Source organism: Pristiophorus japonicus, chromosome 18, assembly GCF_044704955.1.
Source record: "Pristiophorus japonicus isolate sPriJap1 chromosome 18, sPriJap1.hap1, whole genome shotgun sequence".
Taxonomy (NCBI): Eukaryota; Metazoa; Chordata; class Chondrichthyes; family Pristiophoridae; genus Pristiophorus; species Pristiophorus japonicus.
Genome location: NC_091994.1, coordinates 54,079,219 through 54,101,376, shown reverse-complemented (window position 1 = coordinate 54,101,376; position 22,158 = coordinate 54,079,219). Strand labels below are relative to the sequence as shown.

The 22,158-nt window shown below is 46.1% G+C and overlaps 1 protein-coding gene across 1 annotated transcript; it reads right to left on the bottom strand.

Moving 5' to 3' along the window:
* Positions 1–1,056: 1,056 nt before the first annotated feature.
* On the bottom strand, positions 1,057–20,933 carry LOC139228736 (tripartite motif-containing protein 14-like). The gene is made up of 6 exons (XM_070860046.1): positions 20,407–20,933; positions 18,786–18,881; positions 17,332–17,562; positions 13,324–13,346; positions 12,212–12,360; positions 1,057–1,983 (listed from the first exon to the last, which is right to left on the bottom strand). The coding sequence occupies exons 1-6, from the start codon at positions 20,929–20,931 to the stop codon at positions 1,454–1,456; spliced, it is 1,554 nt and encodes a 517-aa protein (XP_070716147.1). The 5' UTR covers positions 20,932–20,933; the 3' UTR covers positions 1,057–1,453.
* Positions 20,934–22,158: the final 1,225 nt, after the last annotated feature.

Sequence of the window (22,158 nt, the reverse complement as noted above, 5' to 3'; positions counted from 1 at the left end):
ATGTGTCATCTCCAGACTGCACCAAAAGCGAAGCATTTCAGAAATATGGACTTTCGCTCCCAAGTGACAGGTGTCATCAGCATACATTTGGAAACTGACCCTTGAGGTTAATATCTCTTAGGGTCTTGCCTTAGATACCATCTCAGGTTCAGTGGGATCAGTTTCTCTTTTAAGGGGATCCCACATCCCTTACATGCCAAAGATGACGCAGACAGTCCAATATCTACTTATACAATAGCGTAATCCAGGTATTTGCTTAATGCTATCATGGGCTACCCTGAACATCTCCGCAGGTCAGGGCTTCAAAAAGAGCTGGAGCACCGAGCCGTAGGACATCGTGGGCTACCCCGACCTGTCTGAGAACATCTCTGCAGGTCGGGGCTTCAAAAAGAGCTGGAGCAGCGAGCCCTTCACCATCGTGGGCCATCCCGACCTGCGAGAGAACATCTCCCCAGGTCGGGGCTTCAAAAAGAGCTGGAGCAGCGAGCCCTTCACCATCGTGGGCCATCCCGACCTGTCTGAGAACATCTCTGCAGGTCGGGGCTTCAAAAAGAGCTGGAGCAGCGAGCCCTTCACCATCGTGGGCCATCCCGACCTGCGAGAGAACATCTCCCCAGGTCGGGGCTTCAAAAAGAGCCGGAGCAGCCACTGCAGATTCCAGCGCGAGCTGACACAAGTGTGCGACCGCTTCGAGGTGGGCGACTGGGTGACGTCATCAGGACCCAGGTCGCCGTTTGGAGCGTGGGCAGGAAAAATCCAAATTCACTTTGTGTCAGAAGCACTTCATTAAAGGGGAGAACCAAGCTCTGCCAACTCTGCGGGGGGGGGGGGGAGGGGAAATGGGTCCCTACCTGGACCACCAGGGAGTGGGATGCCATGGCTGCAGCCCACACACAAGCGGAGTGCCGGGCTGCAAGGTCGCAGCACGGACCCCGCGATCCATCAACAAGGCGGCCACGACCATTAAGTTGGACATTTCATTTTACAATTCCCCCCCTCCCCTTTAATTTTCAGCTCCCCCCCCCCCGAGCGCCATATGCGACCCCTGAAGCTGTTGTTGGCATCGCCCGCCGCAGTTTCAGGGGGCGCTACCGAATTTTTGCTGCGGAGTGAAAATGGGGCACTGCACACGGTGATGATGTCGTCATCGCCGACGCAGCAGAACAGGGCGCTACCAGTTATCGCCACCACTAATCTCCTGCGGAATTTTGCGGGAGACGTTAACAGGAGAAAAGTCGATTATGCCCCATTAGCGCTAACGGGAGGTGCAAACGCCCCGAATTTATCCCCAGACCCTCTACAATTATCCTTGCCTGGTTTACAAGCCATACTCTCCTCTATAATTATTCCTTGCCCCGTTGACCTGCTGAGTGTTTCTGGCAAGTTCTGTTTTTACTTCCGATTTCCAGCATCCGCAGTATTTTTCTTTTGACACAGGAGATTCGCTTGTCTTTTAAAAAGACAAAGACAGTGATGTTTCGACACCAACCCCCAGAGCTGGGTAGAGGGGCTCAGTGAATGCTTGCTGCAGGAAGGTGTGTAGCAGGGTGAATTTCCTGTCGGACACACTGTAAAACGAGACCGTTCCAGCCTCAAAATCCACGTACACTCCCACTCTGGTGGGGTGTCCAGTGGTTAGATAGGTCACTTTGGCCTTGTGGAGAGCAGAAAGTTCACCCTCAACTGAGTAGAGACACCAAGACTGATTGTTCATTCCCAATTCACCTTCTTTGCCCTGGCCTTTGCGGACTATGCTCCTGTAGCTAACTCCAATTCCCCACCACGTGGCATATTCTGTGATCTTCACCTCCCAATATGAACGCCCGCTGGTCAGTCCCTCAGTACAGAGGACCTGCTCATAACAATCAAACCTCTCTGGATTGTCCAGGCACAAGAACTGCTGGCCAGATCCTGACACGGATGTGGGACTGCACACAAGATCCGGATATGCTGTGTCTTCATTCAGAGTTGGTTTCTGTCCATCTGTGAATTAAAGAATAGAAGGAAACAAATCCGTAAATTTATACAGCACTTTTCACACCCTCAGCACTTCACAGCCAGTTAATTGGTTTTGAAGTGTGTTCACTGTTGTTTTGTAGGCACACATAGCACCTGCTCAAATGGGACCTTGCCCGTCCATCTGAGGGAGAAGACAGGGCCTAGAACATAAGAACATAAGAAATAGGAGCAGGAGTAGGCCATACGGCCCCTCGAGTCTGCTCCGCCATTTAATACGATCATGGCTGATCCGATCATGGACTCAGCTCCACTTCCCTGCCCGCTCCCCATAACCCCTTATTCTCTTATCGGTTAAGAAACTGTCTATCTCTGTCTTAAATTTATTCAATGTCCCAGCTTCCACAGCTCTCTGAGGCAGTGAATTCCACAGATTTCCAACCCTCTAAGAGAAGAAATTCCTCCCCATCTCAGATTTAAATGGGCGGCCCCTTATTCCAAGATTATGCCCCCTAGTTCTAGTCTCCCCTATCAGTGGAAATATCCTCTCTGCATTCACCTTGTCAAGCCCCCTCATAATCTTATACATTTCGATAAGATCACCTCTCATTCTTTTGAATTCCAATGAGTAGAGGCCCAATCTCCTCAACCTTTCCTCATAAGTCAACCCCCTCATTCCCAGTTTAACCTCTCAGCAGCTCTGCACTGTGGCACTTCCTCAGGATTTAACCAGAGTGTCAGCCTGGATTATGGGCTCAATTCTTACAGTGAGACATGAACCCACAACTTTGTGACTTAAAGACAAGAGTGAGCTGAGGCTGACATCTATGATCCAAGATCTGTAGGTGGTAAATGTGACTACTCTCCCAATTACTCATGCTTTCTGTGCACCATGCTTTCTGCGACCCCCGACTGCGAGCACCATTGGAGCAGGCCAGGGAGCGGAAGGAGCAGCGTGGCAGCATGCCACTCCAGGGAGCAGCACGTGCTGGAGCAGGAGAGCAACGGCAGTGAAGAGGGATGTCACCAAGATCCAGGTCACTGATTGGAGCGTGGGCAGGTTCAGCAGGAGCGGCGAGGTTGGGAGGAAGGAGCGGTGAGAGAATATAGGGGGATGTGATCGGGGCCCAGGAGAGGCGCGAGTTCAGGGCCCAGAAGAGGCGAGGGCCCAGGGGCAGCACGGACCAGCCCACACTGCGAAATGTGTGCGCACTAGGTCCGTGCAGCAGAGCTGGTCTCCAGTCGTCTTGGTTAATCCTTGCCACTGGACCAAGACCTAGCTCTGTCAAGCCCGTGTGGTGGCTGGTGTGCAACGGTCACCCCACATAAAAAAAATCCACGCACAGGCATCTTCCACCCTTCAGGATGTAGTTCGGGATCTGGAATATTAGGTTCTTCATTGAAACACCTGTGAACTTTTTGACGTGGAAGCAAGTCATCCTCGATTCGAGGGACTGTCTATGATGATGAGATCAACAGATGGAAATACATACAAGTTGCAAAGCACAAACAAACCAATCTATCACCTGTCCAATCTAATCTTGAAAATCTACATAGTTTTGGCCTCGCCCACTAACCACGGAAGTGAATTCCACACAATCACAGCTCTGTGAGGCTCCTGGGCTGGCAGTTCCATAGGGAGCTCCTTTGCTGTGTAACTCTAGCCTTGGCCACCCTTTGCCTTTTCTCCCCCAATCTCCTCTCTTCCACTGTTTAAGTCCCCCTGGCTCTAACAGTGGGTGCATTCTAGCCCTAACTACAAGTTCAAGCTGATAGTTTAAAGTTACCTGGGCCCACTGCCCATCCCCCAACCTTGGCTACTCTTTGTTTTACTCCGTGATCCCTGGATCTTTGCTCAAATTTGGCTTCCAAATTCCTAGATTCTCTGGACGCCAAGACAATCCTTCTCCACTGGACTACACTGTAAGACTCAGCTGCTGTGTCTCTAAGCTGCGATTCAGTTGCTTAAGTTTCAAGGTAATGTTGTCTAGCCTACAGCTGATCCCCCACAGCTGCTGTTCGCTGCTGGGTTTATGACTGTCCTATTGGTCTTACTGGGTTTTCAACTTTATTTTGCTACAGTGTGGCCCAGAAATTCATTCTTCTCGGCCATCAGCCATTTCTCTGCTGCCTCTGTATCTTGTGGTGGTTTCCAACTTTGCCGCCGTTTTCCTGCCCTGTGATTGTTTCTGCACACCTTCTGGATGTTCATCCTAATGGAAATACCTCCAGCAGTGCGCCCTCTGGTACTCCACCCCTCAAATAGCTTCTTGACTCCCTCAACACCTCTCTCCGAACCTTTGTCGATGTTCTAAGCTAACTCCACCACAACTACGTTGACTTTTTTCCACCACGGGACCTCTGACTTTAACTTTGGACTCCCATCTATTGTCTCAAGGAAGAGGCATATAAATTGGCCAGAAAAAGCGGCAAACCTGAGGACTGGGAGAAATTTAGAATCCAGCAGAGGAAGACTAAGGGTTTAATTAGAAGGGGGGAAATAGAGTACAAGAGTAAGCTTGCAGGGAACATAAAAACTGACTGCAAAAGCTTCTATAGATATGTAAAGAGTAAAAGATTAGTGAAGACTAATGTAGGTCCCTTGCAGTCAGAATCAGGTGAATTCATAATGGGGAACAAGGAAATTGCAGACCAATTGAACAAATACTTTGGTTCTGTCTTCACTAAGGAAGACATGAATAACCTCCCGAAAATAATAGGGGATGGAGGGTTTAGCGAGAAGGAGGAACTGAAGGAAATCCTTATTTGTCAGGAAATTGTGTTACGGAAATTGATGGGATTGAAGGTTGATAAATCCCCAGGGCCTGATAGTCTGCAGCCCAGAGTATTTAAGGAAGTGGCCCTAGAAATAGTGGATGCATTGGTGGTCATTTTCCAACATTCTACAGACTCTGGATCAGTTCCTATGGATTGGATGGTAGCTAATGTAACCCCACTTTTTAAAAAAGGAGAGAGAAAACAGGGAATTATAGACTGGTTAGCCGGACATCGGTGGTGGGGAAAATGTTGGAATCAATTATTAAAGATGTAATAGCAGCACATTTGGAAAGCAGTGACAGAATCGGTCCAAGTCAGCATGGATTTATGAAAGGGAAATCATGCTTGATAAATCTTCTAGAATTTTGTGAGGATGTAACTAGTAGAGTGGACAAGGGAGAACCAGTGGATGTGGTATATTTGGACTTTCAAAAGGCTTTTGACAAGGTCCCACGCAAGAGATTAGTACGCAAAATTAAAGCACATGGTATTGAGGGTAATGTATTGACGTGGACAGAGAATTGGTTGGCAGACAGGAAGTAAAGTGTAGGAATAAACGGGTCCTTTTCAGAATGGCAGGCAGTGACTAGTGGGGTACCGCAAGGTTCAGTGCTGGGACCCCAGCTATTTACAATATACATTAATGATTTAGACAAAAGAATTTAATGTAATATCTCCAGTTTGCAGATGACACTAAGCTGGATGGCAGTGTGAGCTGTGAGGAGGATGCTAAGAGGCTGCAGGGTGACTTGGACAGGTTAGGTGAGTGCAGTATAATGTGGATAAATGTGAGGTTATCCACTTTGGTGGCAAAAACGCAAAGACAGAATATTATCTGAATAGTGACAGATTAGGAAAAGGGGAGGTGCAATGAGACCTGGGTGTCATGGTACATCAGTCATTGAAAGTTGGCATGCAGGTACAGCAGGCGGTGAAGAAGGCAATTGCCCTTTCAAATTCCCAACTCTCCAGCCTTTGGCCCTCCATTCACTGTGAAATTTCTGCAGCTCCCGATCTGTTCAATCATACTCTCATCACCACCTTTGATACCCCTGTCCCCAATAATAACCATTATTGTCTGCCACCTTGATCGTTCCTCCTGGTATGGCACACATCTCTGCTCCCTTAAGTTCAAGGGACGCAAACTCGATGGTTTATGGTGGACTGGTTTAGCCATTCATCACCAGATCTGGCTGGACCACATAAAGCGCTACTCGGCCCTAACTACTTACTATTCCTGGATTATCCTGGAATGCAAAGATAACCCTCGGCTTCACTTCCCCATTACAAACCATTTTCTTAAACCCCTCTTCCCTGCCTCCTCCACCCTCACCTCCAACAATGTGCAAGGAGCTCAGGGACTTCTTTGTCTCCGAGATTGAGACCATCCGTTCAGCTGCCTCTGCCGCTTCCCTCCCTTCCCCTAGCCCACCTGGCCAAACTTCCCCTAAGGTTCCCCCCTGCCATGACCCTGATCTCCCAACTTTCTCCAGTTTCCGATCTCTCCTCATGCCCTCTCCAAGCTCATCCTGTCCATGAGGCCCACCTTCTGCTCCCTCGACCTATTCACCCTTCTCCTCTTCAAATTTTCTGTCATCACCCCTCTCCTCAAAAGATCCACCTTTGACCCCTCCATCCTTGCAAACTAACTCCTCCATCTCTAACCATGGTAATCTATTCCTCTCCATTCTTCTTGACCTGTCTGCAGCCTTTGATGTGGTTGACCAACCCATCCTCCTTCAACACTCCTTCTCTGCCGTCATGCTGGGTGAACATAAGAGCATAAGAAATAGGAGCAGTAGTAGGCCACCTGGCCCCTCGAGCCAGCTCCGCCATTTGATATGATCATGGCTGATCTGGTCATGGACTCAGCTCCACTTCCCTGCCGCTCCCCATAACCCTTTATTTCCTTATCGCTCAAAATGTTTCTATCTCCGCCTTAAATATAATGACCCAGCCTCCACAGCTCCTTGGGGCAGAGAATTCCACAGATTTACAACCCTCTGAGAGTGTGGGACTGCCCTCACTTGGTTCCATTCCTAACTATCCAGTCGTAGTAATGGCTTCTCTTTCTGCTTCCACACCATTACCTCTGGTGTGCCCCAAGGATCTATCCTTGGCCCCCTCTTATTTCTCATCTATATACTGCCCCCTGGCGATATGGCATGTTGGCCTTCATAGCGAGAGGATTTGCGTATAGGAGCAGGGAGGTCTTACTGCAGTTGTACAGGGCTTGGTGAGGCCACACCTTGAATATTGTGTTCAGTTTTGGTCTCCTAATCTGAGGAAGGACATTCTTGCTATTGAGGGAGTGCAGCAAAAGTTCACCAGACTGATTCCCGGGATGGCAGGACTGTCATATGAGGAGAGACTGGATTGACTAGGCTTATATTCACTGGAATTTAGAAGAACGAGAGGGGATCTCATAGAAACATATAAAATTCTGAAGGGATTGGACAGGTTAGATGCAGAAAGAATGTTCCCGATGTTGGGGAAGTCCACAGTCTAAGGATAAGGGGTAAGCTATTTAGGACCGAGATGAGGAGAAACTTCTTCACTCAGAGAATTGTGAACCTGTGGAATTCTCTACCACAGAAAGTTGTTGAGGCCATTCATTAGATATATTCAAAAGGGAGTTGGATGTGGCCCTTATGACTAAAGGGATCAAGCGGTATGGAGAGAAAGCAGGAATGGGGTACAGAAGTTGCATGATCAGTCATGATCATATTGAATGGTGGTGCAGGCTCGAAGGGCCGAATGGCCTACTCCTACACCTATTTTCTATGTTTCTATACTACTAGGGAAGGAATGACTGCATGAGGTAAGATTGATATTTTTGTTTTTTTGCGATTTATCTTTATTTGGGGTGAGTAATGTATGGAGAATGTTTTTTGTTCTAATTATTTTTTTTGCAGGGACGCCTCTCTTAGGTCGCTATGAAACCGTTTTTTTAGCATGGGATTTTCAGTGCACCCGGCCTAGCGCCCTAAGAGAAGTGTGGAACGCTTCCCTTAGTGCTCCACTCCCCTCTCAGGGCGCAAAAACTGAATTTTGCTGTGCCCGGCGCTAAACGTTTTCTGTCGCTAAGTTTAGCGCCTGCCCGACATTGGGCTAGAAAGATTCTTAGGCGCTAATGTCTTTGGTCTCCGCCACAAATTCCATTCCCTAGACACTGACTCCATCCCAATCCCTGACCACTGTCTCAAGCTAAACCAGACTGTTCACACCCTTGGTGTTATATTTGACCCGGAGATGAGCTTCAACCACATATCCGCTCCATCACCAAGACCAATTATTTACACCTCCGTAACATCACCTGTCTCCGCACTTGCCTCAGCTCAGATGATGCTGGAACCCTCATCCAGACTTTTGTAACCTCTTCACTTGTCTATTCCAACGCTCTCCTGGTTAGCCTCCCATCTTTCACCCTACATAAACTTGGGGCCCATCCAAAACTCTTCTACTGATATTATAACTCGCACTGAGTCCCGCTCACCCATCAGCCCTGTACTTGCTGACCTACATTGACTCCCGGTCCGGCATTACCTCGATTTTAAAATTCTAATTCTTGTCTTCTAATTCCCTCCCTGGCCTCACGCCTCCCTAGCTCTGTAACCTCCTCCAGCCCTACAACCCTCCGAGATATCTGCACTCACTCAGTTCTGGCCTCTTGCACCTCCCCGATTTTAATCGTGCCACCATTGGTGGCTGTGTCTTCAGTGCTGAGACCCCAAGCTCTGCAATCCCTTTAATCTCTCAGCCTTCTTACCTCTCAGTCCTCCTTTAAGACGCTCCTTAAACCTGCCTCTGACCAAGCTTTTTATCATGTGTCCAAATATCTCTTTACGTGGTTTAGTGTCAATTTCTGTCTGATTGCGATGCCGTGTAGCACCTTGGAACGTTTTACTGTGGCAAAGACAGTGTGTAAATGCAAGTTGTGCACATGTGTGAAGACCTTTCTCCAGCCCTCTGTGCTACATCTCTTACATTTAATCGTGTATCTATGGCCCCTCGTGCTTAACTCTCTCAACCTCTGGAACAAGTTTGCTTCAATCTCCGCAGGCCCATCCTTTCATCATTTTAAACATCTGTATTGTCCTATCGAACAGAGACCCAATATTTCAAGCCTTTCATTGTATTTCTTCACACCAGGCAGTACCTAGTGAATCTACATTGTAGCCAATTAAAAAGCCTTAATATCCTTCCTGTAGCGTGGAGCCTAATATAACACACCGTGCCCAAACTGTGGGTCTTACAAAGGCTTTATATATGCTCATCATTACCGCTTGGCTTTTATATTCTACACCTCGTGATAAAACCCAGAATTCCATTAGCTTTTTTCACAGCCTTATGAACCTAAAGCCTTTAATGTCCCATGAATCTGTGCCCATAATTCCCTCTGCTCTCCCACAGCACCAAATCTATTTCCATTTAGAATATAATTACTTGGCGGTTTTTTAAAATCAAAATGCATCAACAGAACAGTCCACCTACACTCTTCCTGTTCAACATCCAGGCAACGGATTGAGAATTGCAGAAACGTATAGTGAGTGAGATTAGGCAAAGTTGGCAAGGAGAGATTTTAAATAAAATATTGGCCAGGGCAGCAGGAGAACTTGTGACGCTCTTCCTCGAACCGTGCCACGGGACCCTCCTCATCCACTTGAGAGGGTGAACAGGGTTCCGGCCTAACACCCACAAGAGAACACAAGAAATAGGAGCAAGATTTGGCCATTTGACCCTTCGAGCCTGCTCCACCATTTAATAAGATCATGGCTGATCTGAGAAACGACAGTGCAGCACCCTGCTCCTCCACCACCAGGACCACTCATTCAAGTCTCTCTGGAGTGGGGCCCAGACCCACAACATTCCATACAGAGGTAAGAATACCATTGCTGGGGGCGGAGGAGAGAGGCTAAAACATAGCCTGATGTCATGTATTCAACCAGCATTGTAACCCATGTATAATCTGACCTAAGTTGTACACTGTGAGAACAATGACCACTACGTGGTGAACTTGTGGGAGACACTCCTAACCTGGACCTTCAGATATAAAAGGGGAAGCTCCACCCACTTCCATCACTTGAGTGCCAAGGAATAAAGGACAGGTCACAGACTGACCTTCTCTCAAGCATGGGCCTCGTGTGCATTTATACTGTGTAGTAAGGACTTATCACCCACAAAGCAAATTGGCGCAAGTTGATAACTTTAATGGCCATAGTGGTTACAATAGGCCAACCATTACTGATTTGATCATGAGTCCCTGCATTTTACAAAGGGAGGTAGTTAAACTGACTGAGTTTGTAACTCTCTCTACTGATGACAATCAAGCTCTCCCAGTCAACCCATTCAAGCCAGTATGCCTGATGATATCGACAATATTTTAAAAAAATCTTAACACCACCCCCATTAAATTAAAAGCTATAACTCACTCCCAGTTTATTATATCTATGAACCCTCTAAATCCCTCAATTAGAATTCAGCCTCATAATCACTGTTAAAATGTCAGAAATGGAAAGAATAAAGTAAAAGAATGTTGATCATAATTCCTTGTGACAATTTGATTTTAAAAATTTCTAATGTGTGAGTGGATTTCAGCATGACAGTCATAAGTAAGCCTGTAAAACAGTCATAGTGTCTGTATATAGTCCTAGTGTCTGTGTACAGAAAGCGGTATTGATGTGAAGCTGTGCACTGACTGGAAATATCTATCTCAGAGATTGGCTGAGAAATTAGCAGGGATTATGTCACATTTGTTAATCCTTCAGTGTGAATGCTGTCACATAAAATCCACCATGACAGTCACTGGCATCAGAACATAAAGGCCCAACATGGAGTTAAACCACATTTGTGATGTTGGCACTTTATGTGTTATGGCCTCCTTCTGTGCTGTACCATTCTGTTCTATTCTAAGACGCAAAGGTGCCATAATTCCCTTTCGCCCCGGTTGGGGGCGGGAACCTCTTCGGGACCGGACATTCTACACCCGGCGCAGAAGTCCCGCCCCGGAATTGAAATTTGGGTCACCATCTCTCACAGGAAGTGGAGTGCAATGTCGCGCGCTCCACTTCCTTTTGGGGCGGGATCGGGGGCACTACCCAGGCGCATCGCGGTGCGCTACACGGCCTTTCCATGTAGCGCTGACGCGTTTCAATGCCCCTCCCCTTCCATTAAAGAGGAGGGATGCTTCGAGCTCTCAGGCTCTTCGATGGCCTCCACTGGGCCATCAGGGCTAGGGGGTGTCATGGCCACAGCCTGGTACCGAGATGGAGTGCCGGACTGCACGATCGCGGCCCAGACCCCGCAAAAGGAGCGGTCATTGGCTGGATCGTTAAAGGTGGCAAGAAAAAAGACGGCGCAGTGCAGCGCACCTCCCCTTTAAGTTTCGTCCCGCGAAGGGTGTGCGGCCTGGTTTGCGACCCACAAGGATGGCGTGGATATCGCCTGCGGTGGCCTCGCGTGGTGCTAATGCATTTGCACCTCCACTCACTCTCGTGCAATTTCGCGGAAGCCGGTAGTGCCCCTTCCACCCCCCCCCCCCACCCCGGCGCAAACAATTGTGTGCCCCATTAGCGCCCCCTGGAGGCACTAGTGGGAGATGCACAACAGGGGGATTTTGGCCCCAAAGATTGGTCCAGTACCCTTAAATGTATATGGAGTGAATGTTGGAAAATCTAATGATTATATTTTGTACATATTGGATGCATTCTATCATCTATTGATATTTTACAGTACCATGAAGGTTATTTCAAAGCATTTTAGGGTTCAGGTGTAAGTTTGCTTCAATGTAATCCATTCCCAGCATCTGCTGCGTCACTCTATAATGTTTTGTGTGAGGTACAATGAAATGCGATGTTTAGGAGACAGGAGTTGAATGGATGCAGTTGTGAGGGAAGAACAAGCAAAAACGTACAGACTTATGTGTTTTTGTTACTTCTAGTAGCTCCTGGGAAAGTAGTTCTGATATTTCACATATGTGGAATAAATTCTGCATCCAATGTGAAAGGTAATTATTTTTCCACATGATTTGAGAATATATTGAAAATCTTACATTTTCACCCACTTTATTCTGCTGTCTCATTTTTAATCACATCACACTTCTTGTTAACTTTCCCATTATGATTCCTATATCTATATTTATAATGGAAATTGCCCATGTAAACTTGTCACACTGTAATTACACTCTTCAGCCAGTGGCGGTGCTGCACCACCTCAGTCTTCTGTCTCCCAGCTCCTGAACCTGTACTGCAGGGAAACTCCTCTGCTGCAATCGTCTTATTTTTCTGTTTCCCAAATTGCGGTAAGCTTGGCTAATTAACAATAATACAAACTCAAAATATATATAAATAAAGACAGAATGGGGACTGAATTACATCTGACGCCCTGGTCCAATTTCCCCGCCCTCCACTTGAAGGCTTGACTCCCCAAATGTAACAGTACAGGAGATTGACGAGTAATAACTAATCAGAGTACTTACACAGTAATATCAGTCGTTCTCTGTCCATGCTTAGCTCTGAAATTATTTTGTCCAGCTTCTGAATAATAGCTTCCAGCTTTACTAGTTGAGTTTCATCCAGACCAGAAGGAGGTGGAAGTATACTGATTGGTTGAGATACTTCTTTCAGTCTAAAAAATTATATTGAGTCAAGTGTGGTTTAAAGCTCCAATAACTCACAGCAACTTCTACTTATACAGCACTGTAACATAACAAAAGATTCTCAGGTCTGCAAAAAGGGGCAAAATACTTTAACGTAGGCAAGTGATTGGTCTGTAATCAACTGCCCACAACTGAACTTTTCCTACTTTCTCACTCGAGTGTTATCAATAACTATTTCCCAATGAAAGGAGGGGTTGAATTGAAAAAGTAAAAAGATGTCAAGACGGCTCAGAGCGCTTTACAGCCAATGAACAAAAGTCGCTGTTGTAATGTGGGAAACGTGGCAGCCAATTTACAATGGCAAAATCCCACAAACAGCAACGAGATTACCAGATAATCTGTTTTAGTGATTGTTGGTTGAGGGATAAATATTACCAGTACACCAGGGAAAACCCCCCTGGTCTTCTTCAAATAGTACCATGGGATCTTTCAAAAGCCACCTGAGAGGGCAGACAGGGCCTTGCTTTAACATCTCACCCGAAAGAGGTCACCTCCGACAATGCAGCGCTTCCTCATTGGAGTGTAAACCTAGATTTTGTATTCAAGTCCCTGGAGTGGGACTTGAACCCATGGCCTTCTGAATCAGAGATGAGTGTGCTTATTTTTTCCTTGATTTTTAATCGTAATCCCCTGATTATCTGAACCCAGTTTTGCACAAGGTGTCTTTCCCTCCAGTGCATCAGATCCCTTTTCCTATTTTAATTCTGGAGATCGTGGGCTGTAGTTTCTCTGTTCCAGGATCCTTTGGGTCATGTCCCAGATTGAAATAGAAATTGTGTTTGATTCAGTTACAAACTGAAATAAAGCATAATTTATATTACAGTAACATTAACTATTTCGAATCAATTAGGTTCTGAAATACATCACATTTCAACTGTTCAGATGTTGAATAATTAATTAATTATCAGGAATAATTAATGGTAATAGCTCACCTGGCTCCCATAGAATTAAACTCCTGTAAAATGAAAACAATAAAGTAACTCAGGTATTTCTACTCATGAACTGTACTTAAGGTCACAAGATAATTACAGATGAGAGAAGCCCACTTGACTCACTTCAGCTTATCCATCCGAGACATCCTAAAACTCCTCCCATTTCAACAACAACAACTTTTATTTATATAGCACCTTTAACATAGTAAAACGTCCCAAGGCGCTTCACCACAGTGTTATAAGACAAAACAAATAAACTTGACACCGAGCCACATAAGAAGAAATTAGGGCAAATGACCAAAAGCTTGGTCAAAGAGATAGGTTTTAAGGTGCGTCTTAAAGGAGGAGAGAGAGAGGTAGAGAGGTGGAGAGGTTTAGGGACGGAGTTCCAGAGCTTAGCGTCCAGGCATTCAATACTTGCCTACAATTTTCCACAGTTTTCACCCCCACTTCTCCATTCCATTCTTTGTGAGGATCACTCTCAGTGAAATATTTCCTGATATCAGTCCTAAGTTTACCTTTTACAACTTGATCCTGTGACCCCTTGTTCTACACTCACTCCCAGGTGCTTCTTCCTTAACCTTAGCCAGAATCAATGCTTGTGGTTATTGAACTTTATAAGGGGAGTCATCATTGAGTTTTTACATGTTGGAACCCACCACAAAAGAAAAGAAATAATTTGCATTTATATAGCACCTTTCACAACCGTACGGCGACCCAAAGTGTTTTGTCCGATATCCAGTGTCGGATCAGCAGAAATTTCCTCCAATTAAATATTGGGAAGTCCCAAGCCATTGACCTAGTTTTTGTGTAAAGAATAACAGTGAGACTATCAGCGCTCACCATTATTACGGAGTAAATTGGACCACAACTTCCAGCATCCGCACATGCCTTTGTTGCCTCTAGACTTGACTATTCCAATGCACTCCTGGCTGGCCTCCCAAATTCTGCCCTACGTAAACTAGAGGTAATCCAAAACTTGGCTGCCCCGAGTCCTAACTCGCACCAAGTCCCGTTCACCCATCACCCTTGTGCTCGCTAATCTACACTGGCTTCCGGTTATGCAACGCCTCGATTTCAAAGTTCTTATCTTTATTTTCAAATCCCTCCATGGCCTCACCCCACCCTATCTCCTCCAGCCCCATAAACCTTCGAGATGTCTGCGCTCCTCTAATTCTGCCCTCCTGAGTATCCCTGATTATAATCGCTCAACCATTGGTGGCCGTGCCTTCTGTTGCCTGGGCCCCAAGCTCTGGAACTCCCTGCATAAACCTCTCCGCCTCTCTACCTCTCTTTCCTCCTTCAAGACGCTCCATTAAAACATACCTCTTTGACCAAGCTTTTGGTCACCTGTGCTAATTTCTACTTATGTATCTCGTATGGTGTCATATTTTTTTAATCTCATAATACTCCTGTGAAGCACCTTGGAACGTTTCACTACGTTAAAGGCGCTATATAAATACAAGTTGTTGTTGTTGCAAATGCGTAAATCAGGAAGTTGCAGTCCAAGTGGCCCTGCTTCTCCTCAGGCTTCACTAGAACAGTATTTCACCAATAGACTCGGCACTGAAACCCTTGAAGGCCATGGTGTTGTTGCACTTATCCACTAGTTATCTACTAACCACGCCAGAAAAAGTTAAGCATTGTGCATTCAAGTGTAAGTCCATTTTTAACAATGTGATAAAACTTAATTATTGCCAAACAACCTTTCTGGCACTGAAAATTTATGTTTACAAGTGTGGAGTCTCATTCCTTCAGATTTTAATTATTGTTGGAGATTTTTTTAAATTTAAATAATTTTTTAAAACTTTTTCTTCTGTCTCTTTTATCTCTCTCTCTTAATCCCATCTTTCTTCCCCTCATTTATTTTGCTTTCTGTACATGATTTTACATTGAATTAAATATTCTTATTTATACTTCTGGTTTAGACTCTGTGTCTCAGTGAGAACTCTTCAATCTGATTGGTTGAAGAGACACACTGGTGCTTTTCCCACTCACATATGCCACAGATGCCCTGTAGAGGGCGCTATGCTGAAACAGATCTCTAGTAACCGTAAGTTACCGCTCAAAAGCCCACGAAAAGTCTGGGCAGCTTTAAGCATAATGAACAGCGTGCACTGTTCCTTCACCGTTGACCACACAATTGGGGCCAATATCTTTGGTGTGCGCCACAAACTCTGTTACCTAGCAAACCAACATTCCTCCCTCTCCTTGGTCATTGTCTGAGGCGGAACCAGATTGTTCGCAACCTCTGTGTCCAATTTGATCCTGAGCTGAGCTTCCGACCTGGTATCATCTCCATCACCAAGACCTCCTACTTCCAACTCCCGAACATCATCTGCCTCAACCTCTGCCTCAGCTCATCTGCTGAAATCCTCCGATGCCTTTGTTACATCTCGACTCGACTATTCCAATGCTCTCCTGGTCGGCCTCGCACCTTCCACCCTCGATAAACTTGAGCTCATCGGCTGCCGTATCCTAACTCACACCAAGTCCCGTTCACCCATTACCTCTGTGCTTGTTGACCTTCATTGCCTCATTTTAAAATTCTAATCTTGTTTTCAAACCACTCCATGACCTCTCCCCTCCCTATCTTTGTAACCTTCTCCAACCCTAAAACCCTCCGAGATCTCTACGCTCTTCCAATTCTGGCTTCTTGAGCATCCCTGATTTTAATCGCTCCACCATTGGCAGCCGTGCCTTCAGCTGCTTGGGCCCCAAGCTCTGAAATTCCCTCCCTAATCCTCTCCGCCTGTCTACCTCTCTCTTTAAGATGCTCCTTAAAACCTCTTTGACTAAGCTTTTTGTCACCAGTCCTAATACCTCCTTACGTGACTCGATTTTTGTTTCGATAACGTTCCAGTGTAGTGCCTTGGGAAATTTTACTACATCCTGGTGCATGAAACACAAAAGGATAGTATGCAGGTACAGCAAGTGATCAGGAAGGCCAATGGAATCTTGGCCTTTATTGCAAACAGGATGGAGTATAAAAGCAGGGAAGTCTTGATACAGTTATACAAGGTATTGGTGAGGCCACACCTGGAATACTGCGTGCAGTTTTGGTTTCCATATTTAAGAAAGAATATACTTGCTTTGGAGGCAGTTCAGAGAAGGTTCACGAGATTGATTCTGGAGATGAGAGGGTTGACTTATGAGGAAAGATTGAGTAGGATGGGCCTCTACTCATTGGAAGTCAGGTGATCTTATCGAAACATATAAGATTATGAGAGGGCTTGACAAGGTGGGTGCAGAGAGGATGTTTCCACTGATAGGGGAGACTAGAACTAGGGGGCATAATCTTAGAATAAAGGGCCGCCTATTTAAAACTGAGATGAGGAGGAATTTCTTCTCTCAGAGGGTTGTAAATCTGTGGAATTCACTGCCTCAGAGAGCTGTGGAAGCTGGGTCATTGAATAAATTTAAGAGAGATAGACAGTTTCTTAACCGATAAGGGGATAAGGGGTTATGGGGAGCGGGCAGGGAAGCGGACCTGAGTCAATGATCAGATCAGCCATGATCTTATTGAATGGCGGAGCAGGTTCGAGGGGCCTTATGGCCTACTCCTGCTCCTATTTCTTATGTTAAAGGTGCTATATAAATGCAGCTTGTTTACAGCCAATGAAGTACTTTTGAAGTGTCGTCACTGTTGTAATATAAAAAACACAGCAGCCAATTTGAGCACAGCAAGCTCCAACAAATGGCCAGATGATCTGTTTTTTTAGTCATGGAGAACTTCTCTGTTCTTCTTCAAATAGCATCATAAGATCTGAGATGGCAGATATTGCATCCAAAAGACAGCACCTCCGGCTGTGCAGCACTCCCTCAGTACTGCCAGCCTAGATTATGTGCTCAAGTACAGAAATTGTATATTGCATTTTCAATGGAAGTGCAAACTGGCTGTGTTGTATACAGATCATCAAAGATTATAGAATTATTCTCACAAATATAGTATTTTGCAGATATAAATGTGCTGAGCATGTTTGCATTCTATCACACAAAGAACACTACCTGTATAAACACAAGCTCCTCATTGTTGGAAACACAATTGAGATCAGCCAAGCTATTCTCATAATCTTTCAGTAGTTTTTCCAGGTTGAGGATTCGGGTGTCGATTTCTGCAATTACTCGACTCTGCTCCTTGTCCAGATGTTGGAAAACTTCTCTTTCTAGATTGTCAATGTGCTTTCTAAGTGAACTGCAGTTTCTGTTAACTTTCACCTTTGCTTCCATTATGTAGCTCTTTAAAAAAAGTGGAAAAGTTTGAGTTATTGAAAGGAGCAGACCCTTTCGCCCCTGTGAAGCTTTTCTCAGTGCTTTTAAGATGAAATGATCAATTAATTTAGCTCTCAAATTGTTGCAGGAAATTATGCATTCTGAATGACAAATGCTAGTTCAATGCCAAGAGGAGTATACACAAATCTCATTGAAGTATTTTGTTCCAGTCAAGCAATACAGAATGTAGAGGAAATGAGTTAGCGTCACACTGGACTTCTCCTTGTTAAAATCAACCGAGTAGATTAATCTAAGTTATACAGGTTTAGACACCAGAGATAATTAACAGTGGTTTTATTAATATTGACAGAAAGTAGAAGCAAGTTATACATCTATGTACTTAATAGTAAATTATCCCTCGAGTCTGATGTTAACTCTAATAAATCCAGGCGCAGGAACAGGAGGAGGCCATTCAGCCCCTCGAGCCTGTTCTGCCATTCGGTGAGATCATGGGTGATCTGTATCTTAACTTCATTCACCTGCCTTGGCTCCAAATCCTTTGATACCCTTGTCTAGCAAAATTCTATCGATCTCGGATTTAAAATGATTAAATGAGTTGCATCTAGTGCTTTTCGTATTGCACATTTCTACCACCTTTCTTTGAAGAAGTGTTTCCTCACTTCTGTCCTGAATACTCTGGCTCTGACTTTAAAGAGATGTCCCCTTGTCCTGGACTCACCATCAGCGGAAAAAAGGTTTTCTCCATCTATCCTATCAATTCCTTTCAAAATCCTAAAAAACTCAATCAAATCACCGCAAATTGTCTCCATGTTTACCCTATCAAAACCCTTCATCATTTTAAAGACCTCTATCAACCTTATCTTTCCTGGAGAAAAGAGTCCTAGCTTTTTTTTTTGCCTGGCATTTTGACGAAGAGGTGAACCCATTTAGAATGAATGAGGAAGGTCATTCGAACACATTGAGCATTTGTCTGTTAACTTCACAGCCACTCATTTCTAGAGTGATATAGCTTAAACTCAACAGCTTCGGTTTCATCTTTTTTTTTTGTTAACGGGCTGATTTCCACCCCCCTCTAACTCAGGATTAATGTGATACTCCAGCTCCTGCCTTGCTTGACATCAGCGACATCAGGGCGGAGTTGGAACTGAACCTGACACCAACCTGCTCTACATGAACCAGCCACCCACTGAGCTATATACGGAAGTTCATTCTACCACATCTGAACTCACCTGAGTGTAAGATTCCTTTCCCTTAAGATCTCTGAGAGCTTCTTGTATAGCGTCAATATTATTCTGCAGGCTCTGCAGCTGATCACGTAAGTCAATCTGAAATATAGTTAGAAAGATAGATCCATCATGCGGGAACATAGGAATTGCGATAGGAAAAAGACCATGGTTCATCGAGTTCGCCTTCTACTATCCTGGTAGCCACATGATACGATAATGGACTAATCACAGCAATCAATCACTATCACTGAGTCAACAAAAGACCCAGACACGAGGCAAGAGCTTCAGGAACCATCGATCCAAAGTCCCCTGTTCCTCCCAAGCTCACTACAATCACCACACCTCATGTCTCAAATTACTCATATGTTGGATCCCAACATGTTATTTAGAGCACTGTGTTCAGTTCTGGGCCCTGCACCTCAGGAAGGATATAGTCGCCTTGGAGGGGGTGCAGTGCAGATTCACCAGAATGGTACCGGGGCGTAAAGGGTTAAATTAGAACAGGTTGCGTAGACTGGGTTTGTATTCCTTTGTGGTTACTGTGGTAACTATTGTTGATAAGAACATAAGAATTAAGAGGAGTAGGCCATTCGGCCCTTCGAGTCTGCTCCGCCATTCAATTAGATCATGGCTGATCTACCTCAACTCCACTTTACTGCACTGTCCCCCATATCCCTTGATTCCCTTAACATCCAAAAATCTATTGATCTCTGTCTTGAATATAAGCCTCCACAGCCTTCTGGGATAGAGAATTCCAAAGATTCACCACCCTCTGAGTGAAGAAGTTTCTCCTCATCTCAGTCCTAAATGGCCGACCCTTATTCTGAGACTGCGACCCCTGGTTCTAGACTCCCCAACCAGAGGAAACTCCCTGCATCTCATCATCATAGGCAGTGCCTCAAAATGAGGATGACTTGCTTCCACGCCAAAAAAAGGATGAGTTCACAGGTGTTTCAATGAAGGACCCGATATTCTAGGTCCCAAACTAAATCCTGAAGGGTGGAAGATGCCTGTGCGTGGATTTTTTTAACGTGTGGTGACTGTTGCACACCAGCCACCACACGGGCTTGACAGAGCGAGGTCTTGGTCCAGTGGCAAGGGTTACCCAAGGATTGACTGGAGACCTGCTCTGCTGCACGGACCTAGTGCACACACATATCGCAGTGTGGGATGGCCCACGCTGCCCCTGGGCCCTCGGCTCTTCTGGCCCCGAACTCTCGCCTCCCTCGGGCCCCATCACATCCCTCCACAGTCTCTCGCCGCTCCCGCTGCACCTGCCCACGGTCCAATTATCGACCTGGACCTTGATGACGTCACCTTTCGCTGCCGTTGGCCCTCCTGCACCCGCTCGCGCTGCTCCCTGAGGTAGTCTCCTGCTCTCGGGGCCCCGGGGCCTCTACGCCCGGCCCGGGGGCCGCTCGCCGCTCCTTTTATGGCCCCGACCTGCCGCTGGTGTTCTCACGCTGCATCTACCCTGCCAGTGATGGGCACAGTGCCCTGAAATTCCTCTGGGAATTTCCCATCTCTTGCTGCAACGACCCTTCATCCCATTTCCCTGGCGTTTCCCCATCGTCAGTTACAGCGAGAGACCGAGGAAAATCCCGAGGGATTTGAACACACCTACCCTCAGCTCCTGCTCTCCCTCGCTGATGCTCCCACACCGGTGGTCCCTGTGTTTCCCGATCACAGTGCAGAGGGTGCACACACACACTTGGTCATCGCGGCAGTAAACCTTCAGCAGCTCCTGGTGCTCGGTGCATTTCCAGCGGGACACGTCCGCAGTGGGACCCACAAGAAGATGGTTTTTAAACACGGCGCTCTCGGTGTGAGGTCTCAGGTGTTCAGGGCACATCGAGGCTTCGCATTTCAGGCAGGTCTTGGCGGCTGGGCGCGGGTTCTCGGTGCAATGGTTGCACAGAACCACACCCTGGGAGATCTCCACCGCCCGCTGTCCCTGCGCCATGTCCTGTAGTTGAAGGTCCTTCTCTGGACAGCAGTGAGGAGCAGTGACAAATTGATCCCCAGACTGGACACAAGGCTGGCAAAAGCTCTGATCACTGCTCAGTCCCACTGGGTGGCTGTGCTTCTGCAGGCAGAGAGGACCCATTGGACCTTCCTCTAAGGTTTGCTGAGATAATGCAGCAGCCATACTTTAACTGGGATGGACCGAAACTGAAAGGACAGGTATTTACCAGAAGAATGTGGCAACATCCTGAGGCCGTGTTGGCAAGAACATGAAGGTTTAAAGTTACAAGCAATTACAGAGAGGCTGTGCTCTTTACCCTTGAAAGAGGATGATTTGAGAGGGGACTTTACAGAAATATGCAAGATGTTGATCCCATGACACTATTCAAAGAAGAGCAGGGGAGTTCTCCCCCAATGTCCTGGTCAATAATTATCCCTTGACCAACATCACTTAAAAAAAAACATAAGAAATCGGAGCAGTCGGCCATACGGCCCCTCGAGCCTGCTCCGCCATTCAATACGATCATGGCTGACCTGATCATGGACTCAGCTGCACTTCCCCGCCCACTCCCTATAACCCCTTATCCATTTATCGTTTAAGAAACTGCTCATGATGTCATTGCTGTTTGTGGGATCTTGCTGTGCGCAAATTGGCTGCCCTTTTCCTACATTGCGACACAAAAGTACTTCATTGGCTGTAAAGTGTTTTGGGAGGTCCTGAGCTGGCCAATGGGGGGACAGAGGAGATTTACCAGACTGGTTCCAGGGGCGAGGGACTTCAGTTATGTGGATAGACTGGAGAAACTGAGGTTGTTCTCCTTGGAGCAGAGAAGGCTGAGGAGATTTGAAAGAGGTTTAAAATCATGAAGGGTTTAGATAGAGTAAATAAAGAGAAACTGTTTCCAATGGGTGAACGGTTGATAACCAGAGGGCACAGGTTTAAGGTGGTTGGCAAAAGAACCAGAGGCGACATGGGGAAAAACAAATTTACGCAACGAGTGGTTAGGATCTGGAATGCGCTGTCTGTTAGGGTGCTGGATACAGATTCAATAGTAGCCTTGAAAAGGAAATTGGATAAGTACTTGGAAGGAGAAAACGTGCAGGGATATGGGGAATAAGCGGGGAGTGGGACTAATTGGATTGCTCTTCGGAAGAGCCGGTGCAGACTCAATGGGCTGAATGGCCTCCTGTGCTGTACTGTACTATTCTATGATTCCATGATTAAAAGGCATAGACAAATTATGCCAGGATACTAGACCAAACAGAAGGATGTTAAAATAGTGACAGTAAAATTCAGGACGGATATCAGGAGCACTTCACAGAAAGGCCGATTAACACTTGCAATGGCTGGGCAGGAAGGACAACTTTAGATATGTTCAGTGCTCAGTTAGATGACAAGATGGGGGAAAGT

Coding starts and splice junctions, on each gene's coding strand:
- LOC139228736 (XM_070860046.1), bottom strand. CDS start 20,931: ATGGCTGCTGCATTATCTCAGCAAACCTTAGAGGAAGGTCCAATGGGT. Junction 13,347..17,331: donor AGGAGCTTGTGTTTATACAG/GTAGTGTTCTTT, acceptor TTCATTTTACAG/GAGTTTAATTCTATGGGAGC. Junction 12,361..13,323: donor TTTAATTCTATGGGAGCCAG/GTGAGCTATTAC, acceptor ATAATTTTTTAG/ACTGAAAGAAGTATCTCAAC.